The sequence below is a fragment of the Muntiacus reevesi genome, chromosome 3 (assembly GCF_963930625.1).
Source record: "Muntiacus reevesi chromosome 3, mMunRee1.1, whole genome shotgun sequence".
In the NCBI taxonomy this organism is placed as follows: Eukaryota; Metazoa; Chordata; class Mammalia; order Artiodactyla; family Cervidae; genus Muntiacus; species Muntiacus reevesi.
Window position 1 is genome coordinate 66,917,188 of NC_089251.1, and position 20,419 is coordinate 66,937,606.

The 20,419-nt window shown below is 37.1% G+C and overlaps 2 protein-coding genes across 5 annotated transcripts in view; one reads left to right on the forward strand and one right to left on the reverse strand.

Annotated features, from left to right (window-relative positions):
• Window positions 1-20,419, forward strand: part of ASB3 (ankyrin repeat and SOCS box containing 3) — a 115,565-nt gene that overhangs the window by 14,395 nt on the left and 80,751 nt on the right. For all 3 annotated transcript variants that reach the window (XM_065929298.1, XM_065929300.1, XM_065929299.1), the window contains exon 2: window positions 14,439-14,647. In XM_065929298.1, coding sequence (XP_065785370.1) covers window positions 14,452-14,647 — 196 coding nt within the window. In that variant the 5' untranslated portion in view covers window positions 14,439-14,451. The remainder of the gene's footprint in view (window positions 1-14,438; window positions 14,648-20,419) is intronic.
• On the reverse strand, window positions 898-10,187 carry CHAC2 (ChaC glutathione specific gamma-glutamylcyclotransferase 2). 2 transcript variants are annotated; one of them, XM_065927339.1, is made up of 3 exons: window positions 9,926-10,187; window positions 4,091-4,126; window positions 898-2,510 (listed from the first exon to the last, which is right to left on the reverse strand). In XM_065927339.1, the coding sequence occupies exons 1-3, from the start codon at window positions 10,058-10,060 to the stop codon at window positions 2,115-2,117; spliced, it is 567 nt and encodes a 188-aa protein (XP_065783411.1). In that variant the 5' UTR covers window positions 10,061-10,187; the 3' UTR covers window positions 898-2,114. The 2 variants fall into 2 exon arrangements, with proteins under 2 accessions (XP_065783411.1, XP_065783412.1); XM_065927340.1 differs by lacking the exon at window positions 4,091-4,126.

Below are 20,419 nucleotides of genomic sequence, written 5' to 3' on the forward strand. Positions count from 1 at the left end.
AAAATTTAACACCTAAGATTTGTTCTCTGAGGACTGAGTCTGAGTTACGTGTGTAATGAGGGCAGAATGAGAGAGACTGCTTGGGAAGTGAGGTCCCAGGGCTATAAAGAAACTTGTACTTTTGCTAACAAAAATAACTTTTGCTCTAGATAGCTTACTACCTTTATGATAGATCCTTAGTCACTTGTGGGCTCCAGATCCTAGCAGCCAATTTAGTATTGTTTAGCTTCTCGATTTCTCCCCATCCCAGTGGAAATGAATGTCCCTGTTCCTGGGCTCTTTGGATCATGGCCTCCCTATAAATGTTGATGGTATACCACATGTGTATTTTCTAGTTAACTTCTATTAATAACTGAAAGTCTCGAAAGATACAAATGTGGATCGATCCCAAAGTAATCCTTCTCCCTTGATTTGTAACATATATTAAATGGTAGAAGAATCACTTTGGGAGTTACAAATTTCTTTGGACTTAGGTTTATTTGTAAAATGAAAGGCTTGATCTCTGAGTACATCTATGTGATTCTGAGCTATGGCATGTGACTCTTGGACAGGCTAATTATATTTGTGGAAATCTCTATACATTTATCAAAATTAATATCTATCTACCAAGCCACATATTATTTCATTACACAAAAAAGATGTAGGTTAGTAAAGATGTGGATTTTTAAATATATTGTAGACTCTTGTGCTTTAGCAGAGACATGGACTTCTGCTACTTACTGGATGTGTACTTGTATACAAGTTACTATGAAAACAAGCTGAGAGGATGCTCCTGTGTGTAAAGTGCCTAGTACATCCTTATGAAATATTCATTAATGAATGTTAGTGCTTTTCTTGTTGTATAAGACTGGTGAAATGCCTTCTATATAGTGAATACTGAAAATGCTGAAAAATATTTTAAATTTTATGCAGCTGACTAAATTACCAAGTAAGGTGTTTATAACAAATTAAAAAGAAACATGAAAAGGACAGCTTTATTTTACATGAACAACTTCTGTGCTAATTATTAGTTTCACATTAAATCTAATGTGATATCGAAATTCTTTTCATGTTGAAAGATTTTAGATAGAGTGTATGTCCTGTTGAGAAGGAAATCACTTCTAATTAAGAACTTATCTGATTAGTCTGAATCAAGGTTACTTTTACATGTGTTAATAATGTATACATGGTTCCTAGGTGGGTAGCATCATCACACTGTTTAGTGGATACCTTTGTTAAGTGACAAGATACAAGAAGGAAAAAAAACTGTAGCAAATGATCAGGTAACGCCACTTCTTACTTTAAAAAATTACAATTCTAAACGCCATTTCAAACAGCAAACTTTCACTATATATGTTTCTGTTAATTTGTAATATCAAAAAGCCTATCTTTTTTTTTTAAGTTTCAGTATAAGATTAATACAAACTGAATGATAAATTGTTAGATGTAATTTGTGTAATTTGTGCTTTTTTAACGGAAAGGGTTTTTACCATGTAGTAAAATACATTTCAAAAAAGGAGAGATATAGTACATTATAATTTCAAAGAAATTTTTATATTAAAATGTTAACCTTTTGGCTTAAATTGGAGTTTCATTTAAACTCTAAACAAAGAAGTTCACGATCAAGGCCAAAATCTTGTCTATATTACCATACATATCTAATTATATGTTATTTTAAGCTTATTTATTTTAAACCATGATTACAGAGTTAACATATGGGAATATATTAAAGGCCTAGCCTCATTATATTTACTGGACTTTTGGTTTAATTCTCTACAACTTTAAACTAGTATTGCAATATGAAACAACAGAAGGGTATTTATTTAGATAAAAACAAGATCTGAAATGAGTCCTTCATTGTATTTTTCTAAAGAACTTCTCATGAGCAAGTATTCAATATCATGTAGCTGGAGAATCATTCATTATATTATTGAATTTTTTCTTTAACTATATCCCAATATTTTGAGTATGTATGAGTTTCAGGCCAACTGCAATTAAACTGTGAATTTAGATATTATCTTGACTACAACATTAAACACAACTAAGATTTTCAAGTCAACACGTTTACAAATCATATTGCCATTGTGTAGTGAAGCCATTCTCTGAAGATTAAAAGTTCTGCTTGTTTGGAAAAATCAGTTAGGTCTTTTTAAGCAATTGAAGTTCTGCTTTCCTTCTAAACGTTCCTTTACTAATTTTTCCAAAGAGAAAAGATGCTCATCTGCATCTTCTGGCACAAGGCTTCTCATAGAATTTGCAAGTTCAAAAAGATATTCTGTATTTTTTCCACTTGGACCAGCTGCATTAAAAATTTGTTCAGCGATCTCTTCCAGAGGTGCAGGACCAAGATAATTAGGATTATCACATGTTCCAATATATAGCAACACACTGAATGGTTCTGTTGCGGAATCTTTTGGATGAAAAATGACTGTTGTGGTCCTGTAGCCTCCTTTTTCTCTGAAATCAAGGTATGCTTTTATTTCTTCTTCCCTTCCTACTGGCAGTCTGTAAGCAACACCCCATACACAACCCTGTTGAAAAATGAAAAGAATGTACCATTTAGTATTTACAAGGCTAAAATAGGTGAAGATAGATTATGAGCTAAGAAAATATCTTGTATATTCTTAGAAATCAGTGCAGTTTTGCTTCCCTTAATGTGTAGCGAAGAGGTATATACTAAATAATAAAGGAAATAAGCATTTTAAATTCTTCAATCTGAATAATTTCCTTGTATACCAGGATATTTATCTTTGTTTAAATTTTTAAAATTATGTCTTTTAACTAATGGGACTGATATGAAAAATATCAGATCTTCATTTAGTCATTAAAAATATAGTTCTAAATCTTTAATCCATAAGCATTTCACTGATAGTATGCTGAAACCCACTGGAGTGGGTTGCTATTTCTTTCTCCAGTGAATCTTGCTGACCTAGGGATCAAACCAACATCTCCTGCATTGATAGGTGGATTCTTTACTGCTGAGTCACTAGGGAAGCCCTTATAAAATATATTAGTTGTTCCCTTATTTGCAAAAAGAGTTCTGTATTTTAAAAGCTCTGTAATAAAGTAATCAACTATTAAGGCAATAGGTTCATTTATTTGTTCATTTCTTCACTGCATAAACTTTCAAATATCCTTAGTAAATTACTCCATCCAGAATAGTAAATGTCAAACTCTGTCTGGGGAGCCTATGAACAGTGTCAGTAAAAGCAATGTACTTTAGCTGCAAAGATTTTTTGTAGTATCAATAAAATATCTGTGATACAAGCAAGATTTATAGTTTGTAACACAGATTTTCTAGTTTCTTGACAACTTTTAATTATTAAACTTCAGGTTGAATAAATTATCTTGAATAAATTAACATTCTATAGGAACAAAGTGCCTTTTGTTACCTCTAATTAGGAGTTTTAGTTACCAATTTGGAGCCATTTTTTTATAGATGTTTTTCCTAATGTAAGTTATGAAAGCATTTCATAATTCACCATTATTCATCTGCTGGTGCTTGATTTTTATTATTTTTGCTGCTTTGATTTTTATATATCAAAGTCCTTTCTAAAGTTAAATATTTAACTTCACAGTGTAAAATTTGTATCTCAATAAAATGATTGAAAATATTTAAGAAACAGAGAACTATCAGAGAGATAAGTTTTCTAGTACTACATACTTTTTAAAAAACCTGTTGTGCTATCGATAAGATTAGGCAGTAAAGAAAGTGATAATTCATGACTGAGACTTTTGCTGAAATATTAGACTCCTAGCAAATGTGAGGAAAGCTTTAAGGCTTTCATTTAATTCTTTGTGGTCATCTGGCTATCTGAGGGTTGGCTCCGTTAATGTCAAAGGAAACCACAAAATTCTCAGTCAACAAACTCATCAAGAAGGGAAAAATGAGACTACATGCCATTGGCTTTTCGTTGTCTACCTTGAATTCTGCATCCAACTTTCCCCAGGACATAAGAAGAAATAAAACTAATACAGAGAGGAATTTCTAGGCTTAGTGTAGTTCAAATTGTCTGTGATGACTGCTAATAAGATTTCACTGATTATTAAAACTGCAAAACATGTTAACATTTTATGATTAAAGACTATATAAAAAAGAATTATACCATACCACAGGGTCTTCAACAAGAGTCACAACTCTTCCAGGCTGTTTTAAGAAAAGTAAAAAAAAAAAAAAAAAAAAAAAATTTTTTTTTCCTGAATTAAAGTTCATTAACTGAGCATTAGCAATTTACTGTTGACATGGAATATTTTGACTTCATTTGTTTATACTGAGCAGTTTTTAAAAATTACTTATTTTTATGATCAATTTTAAAGTGAATTAAAAGAATATCTTATCCAAACTATCTTGGCCTTTTTGAAAAAATTCTCTTAAATTTGTGTATAATAGGTATATTGTATTCACTTAGAATGGATATATTAAAAAACACACCTGTGACTGAAATCAAAAGCAGAAGGAAGAAGCAACTATAAATAAATATTCTGATCACTTTTTTTTCTCTTCAGGGAATAAAGATTGCTATAGTGTTCCACTGAGGAACAAAACATGACATTCCAGGGTGCTTCCCTATAGAGAAATGGTTCTCAAGTGTAGATAAAAATTACTTGGAGGTAGTTTCTGATGCTGTAAGTCTGGAACAGTCTGAGAATTTGCTTTTCTTTTTTTTTTTTATACAACTCCTACCTTGTGTTAAAGGTTGTGTATTTAATAGACATTAGTGAGAAAGTCGAGTTGTAAGCCACAACCTTACCTACTTGTATGCCTGCTGTGTGACACATAGTGAACCTGTATCATTCAGATATCTGTGCCATCCTTGTTTCTACTTCCTTCTAGTCTTTGTCCATTTGTATAGCTAACTCATAATCATGGAACACATGGGATTTTGGACTTTTTAAAAATTTAACTTTCCTGTTAGTCTTCTGATACTTTTTAGTAGGTCCATGGTACTCGACCATCAATGAGCTATAATTTAAAAATCTTTGTACTGTTGGACATTTATATTTAGCCTTTTTCTATTTAAGATAATGCTACAGTGAGGATACATATATTGATGTGGGTCATGTAGGAATTGCCATATTACCTTCGATTTCCAAGTGAATTTGGAACTATTTATTGAATACCTATTCTTTGTTGTAGAGATGATAAAACTGATTCTGGTTTTTAAAAGTTTATATTGTAAGTCTGGAATATGAGCTTATTAACATGAAATAGGTAGAGAATACTTAAGGGCTGTGATGTATGCTGTTTATTAAGTGAAGTAATAATTCTGATTCTTGGGTGGTCAGAAGGAAAGACACAATTCTGAGTAAGGGTCTAGGAGCAGAATTAAACCAGGCCAAAGTGTCTGACTTTAGCAGAGGCTTCTCCATGTATGGAAGGTGATTCAGAAAGATAACTGGAGAAATAGGATAGAGTCAGATTTGAAAAGCTAAAGACTGGAGTTGAAATTGGGGGGTAATGGAAAAAAACAAGCCAATGAAATTTGGGAGAAACAGGAAATGAGGTGCTACTGTAGCACTCAAGTTAGTAGGTGACTGGCATGATAAAAGCAGGTGCTTTGGGAAGATTGGTGTGTTAAAGTATATTTGCTGTTTAGTTGCTCAGTTGTGTCCGACTCTATGTGACCCCATGGACTGCAGCACGCCAGGCTTCCCTGTCCTTCACCATCTCCCGGAGCTTGCTCAAGCACATATCCACCGAGTCAGTGATGCCACCCAATCATCTTGTCCTCTGTTGTTCCCTTCTCCTTCAGCCTTCAGTCTTTCCCAGCATCAGGGTCCATCAATACAAGGATGTTCATGGCGGGGAAGTATACAGTATGCATGTTTAAGTGGGAAGGAGGTAGAGTGAGCAAGAAATGGTGGTGGTCTGTGGACGAGCTCTGCTCTCCACCTTTCCTTGCTTCCCCTTTCACCAGCCTACTCATTGATTCTTGGTAGCTTTATCTTCTGATTATTTTCTAAATTTGTTTTCTTTTTATCCTTTAGTTTCCTCCTTAGGGCTTTCACTCTCTGCCTCTAGTTTGTTCTACATGGCCCTAGGTTGACTTTTTGTGGCAAAAATTGGGTTTTGAATTTTCCTGTGCTTTAAATTTTTCAGGGTTATAATATTCTACAGGATAAAATAAAAATTCCTTTACATGAGTTAACTGTAAACCTCACTTCTTACCACTTCCCTCTCAAGCTGTAATGAATTATTTATAATTTTTCAGTTCAGTTGCTCAGTCCTGTCCAACTCTTTGTGACCCATGGACTCCAGCACGCCAGGCCTCCCTGTCCATCACTAACTCTCAGAGCTTGCTTAAACTCATGTCCATCCAGTCAGTGCTGCCATCCAACCATCTCATCCTCTGTCGACCCCTTCTCCTCCCTCCTTCAATCTTTCCCAGCATCAGGGTCAGATGAGTCAGTTCTTCGCATCAGGTGGCCAAAGTATTGGAGTTTCAGCTTTAGCATCAGTCCTTCCAATGAATATTCAGGACTGATTTCCTTTAGGATTGACTGTTTGGATCTCCTTGCAGTCCAAGGGACTCTCAAGAGTTTTCTCGAATACCACAGTTCAAAGCATCAGTTCTTCAGCACTCAGCTTTCTTTATAGTCCAACTCTCACATCTGTACATGACTATTGGAAAAACCGTAGCTTTGACTAGATGGACCTTTGTTGGCGAAATAATGTCTCTGCTTTTTAATATACTGTCTAGCTTTTCATAGCTTTTCTTCCGAGGAGCAAGTGACTTTTAATTTCATGGCTGCAGTCACCATTTGCAGTGATTTTGGAGCCCAAGAAAATAAAGTCTGTCACTGTTTGTTTCCATTGTTTCCCCATTTATTTGCCATGAAGTGATGGGACCTTTACAAACATTCATATCTTTGAATATACCAGTGCCCAGAGTGGAATGGGCTTCCCTGGTAGCTTAAACATTAAAGAGTCCACTCGCAGTATGGAGACCTGGGTTCAATCCCTGTGTTGGGAAGATGCCCTGGAGGAGGGCGTGGCAACCCACTCCAGTATTCTTGCCTGGAGACTCCCATGGACAGAGGAGTCTGGCGGGCTACAGCCTGTGGGGTCACAGAGTTGGACACGACTGGGTGACTAGGCAGAGCACAGGGTTGCACAGCAGAGGGGAATGCCCTTCTTTAGAATTCCTTGGGTATCCTCCTGCCACTTTTTTCATAAAGACTTGGCTGTCTTTCCAGGCGACTTTGCAGCATCTCCTTCTAAACTCTCATTGCACCTTTTCCCTTATAGCACTTACTAGGTATTGTTGTTTGCATAGGTGTTTCCCACTTATATGTGAGTGCTCAGTAGTAATTGTTGAAAGGGGGAGAGGTAGTAAAGTCCTCGATGTAGGTGGTGACAATTGAAACAGAAAACAAAGAGCATATGTAGGGAATCATGAAGGGAAAATAGATGGGCCCCTTTGACTGCTTATGGATGAAATACACATGGACTGTTGATACTACTGTTGATATATTTACCTAGAAATATTTTATAAAACTTAAGCTGTTTGTTTCTATTATTATTAGGGAAACAATGTAAATTTGTAAGTGTACTTAAATTTTTGGGGGAGGGCATTGAAATGGAAGAAGGGGTCTTGAAAGGTGAATAGGATTGGAAGATGTGAAATATGAGCCATGATGGGTCCTTTCATTGGGTAATGAATAATGTTTCTGATCACCATCTAGAAATGTTAGAGGTTTAGTAAATATTCATGATCATCTCTTGTGTTAAAATGTTCTCTCTTTTTGAAATTGAAATATATTCTTTCTGTGAACACTTTTTCACATTTAAATAAATCCTTAATTTGATAAGAAATTGCTAGTTTTGTTAGAAATAAATGAGATGCTTAATTAAACTTAGGAAGATATTAAAATTTAATGAAGCTAAAAAGAAAGCATAATTAGGAAAGGAAGTAGGTTTGGCATTTTTCTTAGAAATGTCACATTACAGTATGAAGAAATGAGTCCAACATTTGTTTAGTAACATCACATTTCATATGTACTGATGACTAGCTCACTAGCAGCATATGTTGCTGTAAAAAACATAGTGCTATGTAGAATCTACATTATTATTCTAATTTGCTAGGTATTTCTGTAGCCTTTTGTATTTCTGTTTGTCAGACAGTTAATATTTATATAAGGCTTGTGCTCCATTATAATAGAAAATAATGTTCTTTCCAGTTTTTTTTTTTTAGCAGAACAGTATACTTAGGAAATGTTTAATGTTTTAGGTTTTCCTTCAATATGCTAGGATGGATTCTTTAAATAAAGATTGGTATCAAACTGTTAGCCATTGCAGCACCCCTGCCCCCAATCTTCCTACCTTATGTTTTAATATATTTAAGTAAAGAGAGATATTGACTTTTATAGCTACCTTCTTTACTGTTTTATTAAAGACTCATGAATTGTTGTGTTGACTTGGCAATTTCTTATCATCAGTTTGTTTTGACAGTGTACATAACTCAGTGTGCTGTGTGACAAACATTTTGGTTGAGAGTCGAGTACTGAAATATGCTATTATAACCATGTTCTTAAGTATTTAATACTTGGTTTTTTAAACTGAAGCCTAGGTTAAGGCATTCCTTTGCAGAATGGCAATTTTAAGTGCTCATATCTGACAACTCAAAGGGCATTTTATTTAGCTTAGTTCTTTAAAGTCTTAAATGTTAATTTACAATATTCTTGGAGATAGTTTGGCCATGAAATCTCTTTTGGCCTGTAAATGTGCATTTGAGGTAAATGTTTTCAAGACCTGTTTTCAAGTCTACCTTAAAGCCAGATTCTTAATTTACCAACTCTAGTTGAGGTAGAATGGCTTTTTTTGGGTGATTTTAATCCTGTGTCTCATTTATGAGCAGGTGCAAACTACAGCCTTCTTCTCTTCCCTTTTCCATGATGTAATACTACAGGTATTTCTTTGGAGTTAACCTCAATCTCTTTCTACATCTGATTTCTAGCATTTTAGATTTCCTGCTTTTGAGCCAATATTAATTTTTTTTTAAAGAAAGTGGTAAGCTCATATAATTCTCAGTATTTTAGCAATTAAACATTTTGTACTCTTCTAAAAGTTAGCTATAGTAAGTGTTCAGCTTATCCTAATTATTAGTTACTCAAAATTCAGTTTTCCTTATGGATTACTTGTCTTGCAGTCAAAACGAGGCTGCTTTGCATAAGTAGTGAGCTGTTATTCTCTGTATTTACAGTGTATTAAGATAAATGTCCCTGCATAACTGACTGAAGAATGGATCAGAGAACTTAATCTCACATTTATAATTTAGAGGAGAACCACTGAAGAAAAAAACATTAAAATAATGTTGGCTATAGTATTGGTACTGTGCTACTTAGGTAACAAAGCTGGACTCAACTTCTGAAGTACCTGACAACCAAGGTGATCAACATAAGCTCCGTAATTTTGGAAACTAGTTTTTCTGTGAACATAGGTGTCATAAAATAAAACCTTTGGAAAGATATAAAGAAATCCCAGAAATAACATGCACATTTAAGCTCAGACCAATGAAAATCTGGCAGAATGCAGAAATGTCAACAAACTTAATTGTTAAAAAGCTGAATTTACTAGTTGATTTTAGTATGTCAACTCCGTGGTGACAGGAAAGTTTATTTTCCCACCTTTTTGTGTGTGTGTGTGTGGGGGTAGTTGCCAAGAAATGGGATCCCCTCTTAGCACGTCAGCCTTGTGGGAGCTTATGCCTGTTTCTTGTCTCCTCAAGAAGTAACTGCCACCAGCATCTCCAGCGGCTTCAAAAGGACTGCCCTTGGTTTAGGATCCCAGAGTCGGGGGCAGGTGGCCGAGGAAGGCGCACAGAGGTAGGAGAAGTATCCCTAACCCACTGGCCTTTGGCGGTGGGGTGAGTCCCGCAGAGCTGGACAAGGAATTGAGGAACAGTGCTCCGGGGACAGTGAGTGTAGGGGACCGGTTGCGCCTCACCTTGCCAGGAACTCCGCGGTGGTCGGTGCTGCCCTGCCAGAAGCGCCTGCTGTAGCCTGAGATATATCCAACCAGCTTGTCCTGATAGGGGAAGTCCACCTTCCAGATGAGAGACCCGTAACCGAAAACCCACATCCTTCCCTTGCTTCTCCTCCGTGGTGGCTGGCGGTGGCGGCGGCGGCGGCAGTGGCCGTCCCCTCTTCCGTGGTCTCAGAGCTGCTGTCTTGGTGCTGCCGGCAAGGGACGACGACTTTCCGGACGCAAGAAACCGGCTGCGCAGGCGCAAGCCCGCACTCCCTCCTTGGGGGCGCAAAGCACATTGGGGCTTGCAGTTCGCGGGGCGGTTTCCCACCCTGTCTCAGCCACCGTCACTGTTTTGTCTGTTTGCTTAGGGTATTTGGAAGCATTGATTTCCTCTCTGCTAAGCAGTGGATTTTTCAGCAGCCTCTGTTTATCACCCTACCTTTCCTGAGGTGTGTGTGGTCAGAAGACTACAGTACCCACAATCCTTTTAGTGTGGCTTTAAGGTTGGGTGTGTTTACTTTCTTCAGATGGGAGGAGAAGAGAGAGGGTGGGAATCTTGGGTGGTGTGGTCTAGATACACGGAGACGAACTGTTTATGGGCACCTTACGTGGCACGTAGAAAGACATTTCTTATGCTTTGAAAACTGGATTTCTGCCCATTTAACAAGAGCTAGGGGAATGCAAGCAGCGATAGTGATCTGTATTTGACTTTATGTATATTAAAAAAATCTTTTTACCTTTCAAAAACAAAGTTTACTACAGAAGTTTTGTGCCTATGGAAGAGCTATCATTATTTCAACAAAAACTGCTTATATTTTTAAATGTTCTGTGTGAAACGACCTTAGTCATCTTTAGTATACTCAGAAACTCACTCAGAAAAATGTAGGTAAATGTTTTTAGCTTGCGCATAGGCTTTGGAAGCCGTATGTTGGACCTCCTGTAATTTTATACAGGATTTGGGATCTGTGTACGTTTTTCTGTTGAAGAATTTAACAGATTTCATGAGTTTATCCAATAGGTCAAGTATCCTAAAAAAGCGTTTTGATCTGCAGGTTAGAGCTGCTGCTCGGAAATACTGTTCAGGAAGCTCACTTGCGCCATCAAGGCCATGTTTCTGTATGTGAGAACAGAAGCCTAAACAAATGCTTGTTCTTTCTTGAAGATTTATGTTTTATAGTCTTCAACTGTGTAAAAGAATACTAGAACATCCAGGTTCAAAGAGTATTATTTATACTCTTTAAGAAGTCAGCAGAAAATTGTCACAAAGAAAAACTTAGTTTAAGAGTAACCAGGTCTTAACTTTCTTCAAGTTGTGGTTTCACATTGCCTGGAATGGTTAGTTTCCCCCTCCCAATTTTTCTGAAAAATTTCAAACATAAGAAAAGTTAGAAATATAGAGTGTGGTGACCATTTATGTCCTCCACATGGATCCAGTAATTAACATTTTGCCACAGGTACTTTACTTTTTATTTCTCTTTATATACTTTTAAATCTGAAATGTTTGAAGCTGCTTGTGCTGTGACTTAACTGCTAAATAATTCTAAGAATAAGGACATTCTCCTAATAACCAGAGTGCCAATATCACATCTAAGAAAATAAACAAAAATTAGATCAGATATTTATTCTGTGTTCAGATTTCCTTAATTGCATCAAAATTGATTGTTGTAGCTGATATTTTACCAGTTCAGGTCCAGCTGAGGTATATTTATCATGCATATTTGTTACCACGTTATATGTATTTTGTTTGTGTTCTCTTTTAGTCTAGAACATAGGTTTTATTAAAAGAGATCTTTATTTATTTGCCTTGCTGGGTCTTGGTTGCACACATGGGCTCTTCAGTTTTGTTGAGACGTGCAAAATATTAGTCACAGCATGCAGGATCTAGTTTCCTGAGTAGGGATTGAACTCTGGCACCCTGCATTGGGAGCTTGGGATTTTAGCTACTGAACCAGCAAGGAAGTCTCTAAGTAAGATAAGCAGTTTATTCATGTTAACTTGTTGTATTAAGGGTTGAAGAGAATGATCCTGCTATTATAGTACATTTCTTTTGGATTCTCTTTCTCTTAAGTGCAAAGATATCCAGTTCTGTTAATTTTTTCAAATTATTGCATATTAATCTGGATCTATTAACAGTATTTGTAACTGTGAGAAAAGCCAGAAGGGGTTCTTACCTGTTTTTACTTGAATGCTGTTTTTAATGTCTTTGGAATAGTATTCTTGTGTGTGTGCTTGTGATTTTCCTGTGTAGAAAAAAAAGGTTTCTTCTCTTAGATGAATATGTTTATGAATTGTCTTATAATGTGTGATTTGTTCTTTTTTGTGAAACTTGGATGTAATGGCCCTCGTTACAAGTAGTGTGGTTCAGAAATGTACAGTTTAGCATTCAAGATTCTCCATAATTTGGCTACCTCTGTAATCTCAGTTTTCTACTGTTTACCTAATCCTTCCAAAGTGAATTGATTGCTTCCATTACTCACTGGACCTTATTCACCCTTGCTTGTTCGTTTCCATAATTTTGGTTATGTTTTTTTCCTCCTGTCTAGAAATGCTCTTTTGCATGTTATCTCAGTGTTACAGCCTCCCTTATCTTTTAGGCACAGCTTGAAGTAGTTTTCCCCTGCTTTGACTACTCATGACTTTATCTGTACTTTTCTTAGGGCACTTTCTGCTTTCTATTTTGAATCATATATTTATTGTTTCTGTGAGATGGTACATAACTTGAGATAGAATCTGTGTCTTTGTGATCTTATATTCTCCTTATTGCTGATCATTTAATTGGTGTTCAGTAAATAATTATTAACTGAATAATTAAATGTTCTGTAGTAGTAAATATCTGCAGTTTCTTAGTATTGGACCAGTTGATTCAATCAGATTAATACATAGCTAGCATTGAGCTATCAGTTCCTGCAGATACAGTTTTAATATTTAAATATGACCATTGTGTGTGTGCTCAGTCGTGTCTGACTTTTCGCGACCCCATTGACTGTAGCCTGCCAGACTCCTCTGTCCATGGAATTTTCCAGGCAAAAATGCTAGAGTGAGTTGCCGTTTCCTGCTTAAAAGGATCTTCCCAACCCAGGGATCAAATTGAGTTTCCTGCGTGCGAATCCTGCATTTGGAGGTGGTTTCTTTACCTCTGTGCCATGCCACCTTGGAAGCCCCAAATATGACCATAGATATGTTTAAATTTTTCTAACACTACAGGAAATACTGTGTGTGCTTACTTTTAACCTCTTCCCTCAAATCCACCTTTCTGATTAAATTATTTAGAATATGGCTCTAGAAACCTTTTTACCCATATTGAACTAGACATGTTTTAGAGTTTCCTGAACTACCTCCTAAGATCTTTAGAAAAACTGAAGGAAGGATGAAACTGAAGTGTTACTGAGAAGGGCTGCCCTTTGGGAGATAACCATTGCCCTGAAATCCTGGGTCTTAGCCCAATCTGTCTCATAATTTGACTAACAAGAAATAGTCTTTGTAAGAGTCACATTCTGAGCTATACAGGACACTGACTCCAAGGGAACTTGAGATGAACTTTAAAGGGAGATTGTGAGGAAGAGGGCAGTAATTTTGTGAAAAACTTTCTGGGCTAGTGTAGGAAAGCTGGACCCATCTCTTTATGATGCTGTTTGTTCATTTTAGCATATTAAGTCAGTGGGGCTGTTTCATCAAGGAAAGAGAACCTGAGAGTTTCGTTCCTTCTGGAAAGGACTTACAGGTGCAGAAAACCTGGAATTACTGCTTATTTTTGTTCTTTAAAAAAAGTCTTTCACTCCTTTCTGGCTGTTTTGGGTTTAGCTCTTTCCTGTAAAGGGCTATGAAATTAATTCTTGAGGCTGAATGTTGCTGGTAGTTAAATGGCCATCTCTACACAATAGAGTATACATTTGGGGTTAACTGCAACTCCAATACTTTGGCCACCTCATGTGAAGAGTTGACTCATTGGAAAAGACCCTGATGTTGGGAGGAATTGGGGGCAGGAGGAGAAGGGGACGACAGAGAATGAGATGGCTGGATGGCATCACCGACTCGATGGGCATGAGTTTGAGTAAACCCCGGGAGTTGGTGATGGACAGGGAGGCCTGTCGTGCTGCGATTCATGGGGTCGCAAAAAGTCGGACACGACTGAGCGACTGAACTGAACTGAGGACCTTATGCTATATCTCATCAACAGCATTCCAGTGAGTGCATTTTGTTGGAGTCTGAATGGAAGAAGAAGGCTGCAGGAAGAAGTTGCTCAGACAGGGAGTGATAGAGCACTTTAAACTCCCCTGATACCTTTAACATGAGCATCTAAGGAATCCTACCCCAAACAGAGAGACTTCCTGGTTTAGTCCCGCAGAGGTGATGACATGACAGGCCATCTCTGCCTCAGGCTTTTCCTCAGCAGTTATGTAATAAATGCCACGGATCAGCTGTGATCTTTTAATATCTAGAAGTACAGTATTTATTGATGATAGTGTTTTCTTTCTACCTTGTTTTGTAGATTGGTCAAAAGAATGGATTTTACAGAGGCATATGCTGATACATGCTCCACGGTTGGACTTGCTGCCAGAGAAGGCAATGTTAAAGTATTAAGAAAACTGCTCAAAAAGGGGCGTAGCATTGATGTTGCTGATAACAGGGGATGGATGCCAATTCATGAAGCAGCTTATCACAACTCTGTAGAATGTATGCGGCTGTTAATTCATGCAGGTAAAGTTAATTCATGGTATGGAAGGCTGGACTTGCAAGCAGGATTAATAAAAAAAGTGGTAATACATGACTTATTAACAGTAATATTTGTTTACCTTTCTGTAATCATACAGTGACTGCCTCTGTGTTGTTAAGAATGGTTAGATTGCCCACCTTGAATTATGTAAGTATGGTGTTCAGCTAGATGTCTGTAAATGTTGTCCTTTATATGGAAGTGCCTGTGCCTGGCTAGTTTTTATTGCTAAGCTAGGTGATGTGGCAAAAGTAGTCTGCTGTTTTAATTTAAGCATTTGGTAGTTACTGGTTATGTTTATTTTTTATTCTTTCTCCAAAGAAAAGAGCAATGCTGCTGAAGTTGAGGGTGTGAGTATGTTAGTCTTTTTTAGAAATACTTTATGGTTTCCTTAATTTTGGGACTCTGTGCAATTAGTTTGCTTTTATATTTAATGAAGATACAGAAGAGAGCAGGACGAACAAGATCTCTGCCTTTATGGTGTTTTTAATTCTGTGAAGGTGGGAACAGACAATAAATACCAAAACAGTTAACCAAGATAATTTCAGATGATCGGGTGCCATCAGGGTGGTATGGCCGTAGACACAAGATAATTTCAAAAGGTGACAGTGTTGTGGAAAAAGTAAAACAGAGTAATGGGACAGAGAGTAATCATGTACGTCTTTTTCCAACTCTGTGTTTGACTCACTTCATGCTCATAGGTTGAGATCATGCTCATAAGTTGAGGTCGGCCATGTGGACGTGTTTTTACCCCAGAACTCAGCCAGTGCTACAAACCAATTCCAGGAACTTTTTTCCCTCTCCCTCAGAGCCAGTTACATTTGCCAGCACACTGCCGAGTGAAGAGCTCAGTAAATGAGACTAGCAGAGAGTTTGACACTCAGGAAACAGCATGGAGAGAGAACTAATGGTGACTGAGCCCTGCTTTGTGGCAATCATTGGACTAGATGCTTGATTTACATTATTTATCTAATAAGTACAAAGCTGCTATTGAGGCATTGTTATACCCATTTTATTGTTGAAAAGATCAAGCAAGGCTTAGAGAAATTGCCTTGTCAAAATTTATATAATGAACTAGGAAATTGGACTTAAATCCTTTTCTCTGACTCATGTTTTCCCACTATAGCATGCTCCCATCTTTTAATCAAAATAACTATTTTTAACATTCAGTTAATTTAAGCTGAGATTGAATATAACACTCCATGTTATGACACTTGGTGCACTGTTTACATTTCATTAATCATGGAAACTCAGATTTTTCTTTTCTTTATACTTACCATCACCAGGTATTGCTATTCAGAAGGTAGTCTTTTGGGGCTATAGCTCATCAAAATTACTGATTTCCTCATAGATTAGAAAGAAAATAACCCTTACAGTGTTTTTGGCTTGGCCTTTTGTTTGTTTTGTTTTAAGGGATGAGTGACAGCAAGGCTAAAGTCTCTAAAAATCATGATGCAGGCAATCTGTTATGGCTGCTTTTTAAATCACATGCTCTAGAGTCTGTTATAGTTGAATGTTTAAAGATACTAAAAAAATAAAATTTATGACTCAAATTTTAAAATGCATGTGTTCAGAATTTGTTTGAAGTTAATTCTATAGCTTGAATTCCCAAACTATCTCGGGTGACAAAGGCATGAATTTGAACATTTGTTTCTGGTTAAAAAGCTCATTCTAGATACACTGTTATCTTTTTCTACATCAATTTTTCTTTTTGTTTTTCTTTTTGGCCACTCAGTATGTGTGATCTTAGTTCCCTGATCAGGGATTGAACCCACACCCCCTGCATTGGGAACAAGGAGTGTTAACTATTGGAGCACAGGGAAGTCCCCCCACATCAGTTTTATGTTAAATTTTTTTTTTCCTTTTAGCTGCTGAATAAAATTAGGCATGTTTTTGACTTAATATGTTTGAACTGGCTAGGTAAATCATTTGTGTTTTTTTTTAGAAATTAAAAATACCATCTTCATTGTTAATGACTGGTTTTTTTAAGACTTGTTGTTTTTAGAGGATAAGATGGCCTCACATAGTTAACATAGTTGATACAGAGGTCAAATAAAAATTTCTTGCTATTTTTATTAGAGTTCACTATTATGAAATAAATTTTCTATAAATCTAATTTATTTGCAGTATATATACAAGGATTAGGGTGGACTCATTTGAAAAGACCCTGATGTTAGGAAAGATTGAAGGCAGGAGGAGAAAGGGGACAACAGAGGATGAGATGGTTAGATGGCATCTCTGACTCGGTGGGCATGAGTTTGAGTAAACTCCGGGAGTTGATGATGGACAGGGAGGCCTGGCGTGCTGTGGTTCATGGGGTCACAAAGAGTCGGATATGACTGAGTGACTGAACTGAACTGATAGAAGAATTTCAGCAACACGTGAACCGTGAACTTCCAGATGTTCAAGCTGGATTTAGAAAAGGTGGAGGAACCAGAGATCAAACTGCCAACATCCGTTGGATCATCGAAAAAGCAAGAGAGTTCCAGAAAACATCTACTACTGCTTATTGACTACACCAAAGCCTTTGATTGTGTGGACTGCAACAAACTGTGGAAAGTTCTTCAAGAGATGGGAATACCAGACCACCTGACCTGCCTCCTGAGAAATCTGTATACAGGTTAGGAAGCAACAGTTAGAACTTGACATGGAACAACAAACTGTGTCCAGATTGGGAAAGGAGTACGTCACTGTATATTGTCACCCTGCTTATTTAACTTATATGCAGAGTATATCATGAGAAATGCCAGGCTGGATTAAGCGCAAGCTGGAATCAAGTTTGCTGCGAGAAATATCAATAACCTCAGATATACAGATGACACCACCCTTACGGCAGAAAGCGAAGAAGAAATAAAGAGCCTTTTGATGAAAGTGAAAGAGGAGAGTGCAAAACTTGGCTTAAAACTCATCTTTCAGAAAACGAAGATCATGGCAAATAGTCCCATCACTTAATGGCTAATAGATAGGGCAACAGTGGAAACAGTGACAGACTACTTTTTTCGGGGGCCAAAATCACTGCAGACGGTGACTACATCCATGAAATTAAAAGACATTTGCTCCTTAGAAGAAAAGTTATGACCAACCTAGACAACGTATTAAAAAGCAGAGACATTACTTTGCCAACAAAGGTCTGTCTAGTCAAACCTATGGTTTTTCCAGGAGTCATGTATGGATGTGAGAATTGGACCATAAAGAAAGCTGAGTGCTGAAGAATTGATGCTTTTGAACTGTGGTGTTGGAGAAGACTCTTGAGAGTCCCTTGTACTGCAAGGAGATCCAACCAGTCAATCCTAAAGGAAATCAGTCCTGAATATTCATTGGAGGGACTAATGTTGAGGCTGAAACTCCAATACTTTGGCCATCTGATGCAAAGAGCTGACTCATAAATGCCAAACATATTCTGGGTGTATCTGATGTTATGTTTCTATTAAGACCAAGTATCATGTTTGTGTTTGTAAAGCAGTAAATCTTGCTGTGAAATAAAAAAAAAAAAAAAAAAAGAAAAGACCCTGTGCTGGGAAAGATTGAAGGCGGGTGGAGAAAGGGATGACAGAGGATGAGATGCTTGGGTGGCATCACCGACTCATTGGACATGGGTTTGAGTAAACTCTGGGAGTTGGTGATGGACAGGGAGGCCTGGTTTGCTGCAGTTCATGGGGTCGCAAAGAGTTGGACATGACTGAGTGACTGAACTGACTGACTAACTGATGGAGAGAAAAAACAGGGTTTCCAGAGGGTAGGAAGCGTGTATATGACTTGTTCTAGCAGATGGTGACGTTTTTGGTCCCAGTCTTTGAGTTTGGTTGTTCTGTATGGTTGGAACTAATGTCCAAAATTCATTGGATTTGGTTATCTGATTCACTAACTGGAAAAATCAAACTAAAATGAAGCAAAAGGTCTATTTAACCTATTAGTCACTTTCAGAAATGTTTTCTGAATTCCCCTGGCTCATACCTTAAAGTCCATACTTTATTCAGATCCTCTGTCTTTTAAAGAAAGATTATAATTAGAACTTTTCTGAGTGATTCAAATTAAAAAAAAAAAAAAAAGACCAGTTGGGAATGGTAACTGACTGCATTGTAAAAGTCTAGCTAGCCAAAAGTCTGTTCTATACTTCTGTGTCTCTTGACTCTGTGGGAGAAGGCGAGGGTGGGATATTTCGAGAGAACAGCATCGAAACATGTATATTATCAAGGGTGAAACAGATCACCAGCTTCTTCTACTATTGATGATAGCGGCATCTTCACATCTGTACCAGTTAACCTGGTACTGTAGGTTAATCTTAAAAGTTTCCAAAGCAAGTTTGACATTTCTGTCGTTCTTTATACTTGCTATACCCTTGTCTTATATGGTTCATAATTCTCTTGTCCTTTGTGGCTCAGCTCTTACATATGTGTCCTTTATTATATAATTTCTGCCTTCTTGAACTTCATCTCATATTAGTGAACTGTCAGAGATTCCTAAAGCATTCTATTAGTGCACTAAAGTATGAAGGTACTCAGGCCTAGACAAAATAATGGAAGAGTCTTAAATGGTGTGAAAGGCTTTGGCTTACCATCATTTTGAATCCAGAATCTAGCCTAGAAATCAGTCATATATGGCCTTCTCATTCAAGCTGGAGAACGTTCAAGTGTAGTGTGGATTACTTAGAAATTTAATATGCATATATGTATGTATTATATATATTTCACTTTAGCTTTCTGTATAAAGTATTAGCACAAATCACAAATTTGCTTTTCTTTCTTGTATTGGAAATTTGGTGTAATTGGTATTGACAGTTAATCATGCCATTTTATATTAAACCATTTGCTGACTAAAGGTTACTTAAGCTTTTGTAATTAATTATAACATTATGAACAAGTGCTTTTATGTGGCCAGTATATGAACTAACTCATAGTGCTTTTTATTAGTTCATATTAAGAAAATATTACGCTATTATACTGGGTATGATAACAGATATTAGAAATCCTTAGATAAATAAGGCAATTTAGCTTAGTGAATAAGAATGTGTATTCAGAGTTATTGCAGTCACTGTCAAGACTATCATGACAGTTTAAGAGAGCTGGCTCAACTTTGAACATAACGATAATGAGAATATATAGTCAGGGAACAGAGTGAGGAGATTCATGAATGGAAAACCACTAAGAGGGGTTATCAGGGTAGGGGGCTTCTTGCTAAACTGACTCAGCAGGATTTTTTCTGGAACTGAGCTAGGGAGGCCAAAGATACGACTAGGGAGCGTGGGGCCAGGGACGAGGTCTAGGCCTATCCAAGAAGAAGGCTCAGAAGAGACTGGCTAAAGTTTTGTCAAGGAGAGGGTCATTGTCACTCCTCAGCCTCCTGACTGGCCTCCCTTCAGGTCCTCCTGCTCTCTGTTTTCCTTCCACATAAGGAGTATTCTTCACTGCCTCCCCTTCCCCAGCACCTGCTCATCACTGAGATGTCAGCTCATGGGTCCCCTGCCCTCAGAAGTCTTCGTTGATCTCACAGACCTCAAGCTAGGTCTTCCTGACTAAAGATCACGCAGAAACTGTTAGACTATCTCCTGCATTAACAGAGTTTAGGATGGGGACTCTTTATTACAATCTCAGCCTGTTGTCACAAAGGCATCACCACCACTGGAGGTTCTGTGAGCAGAGCATGAGTACAGATGATTGGTAAACTGCTTGGGTATTTGTTTAAAAGTGTTAAGTTAATGAAAATTGCTTGTTACACTATTTTTCAATTTAAAGATGAGTGAAAAATTGTAAGATTCAAAA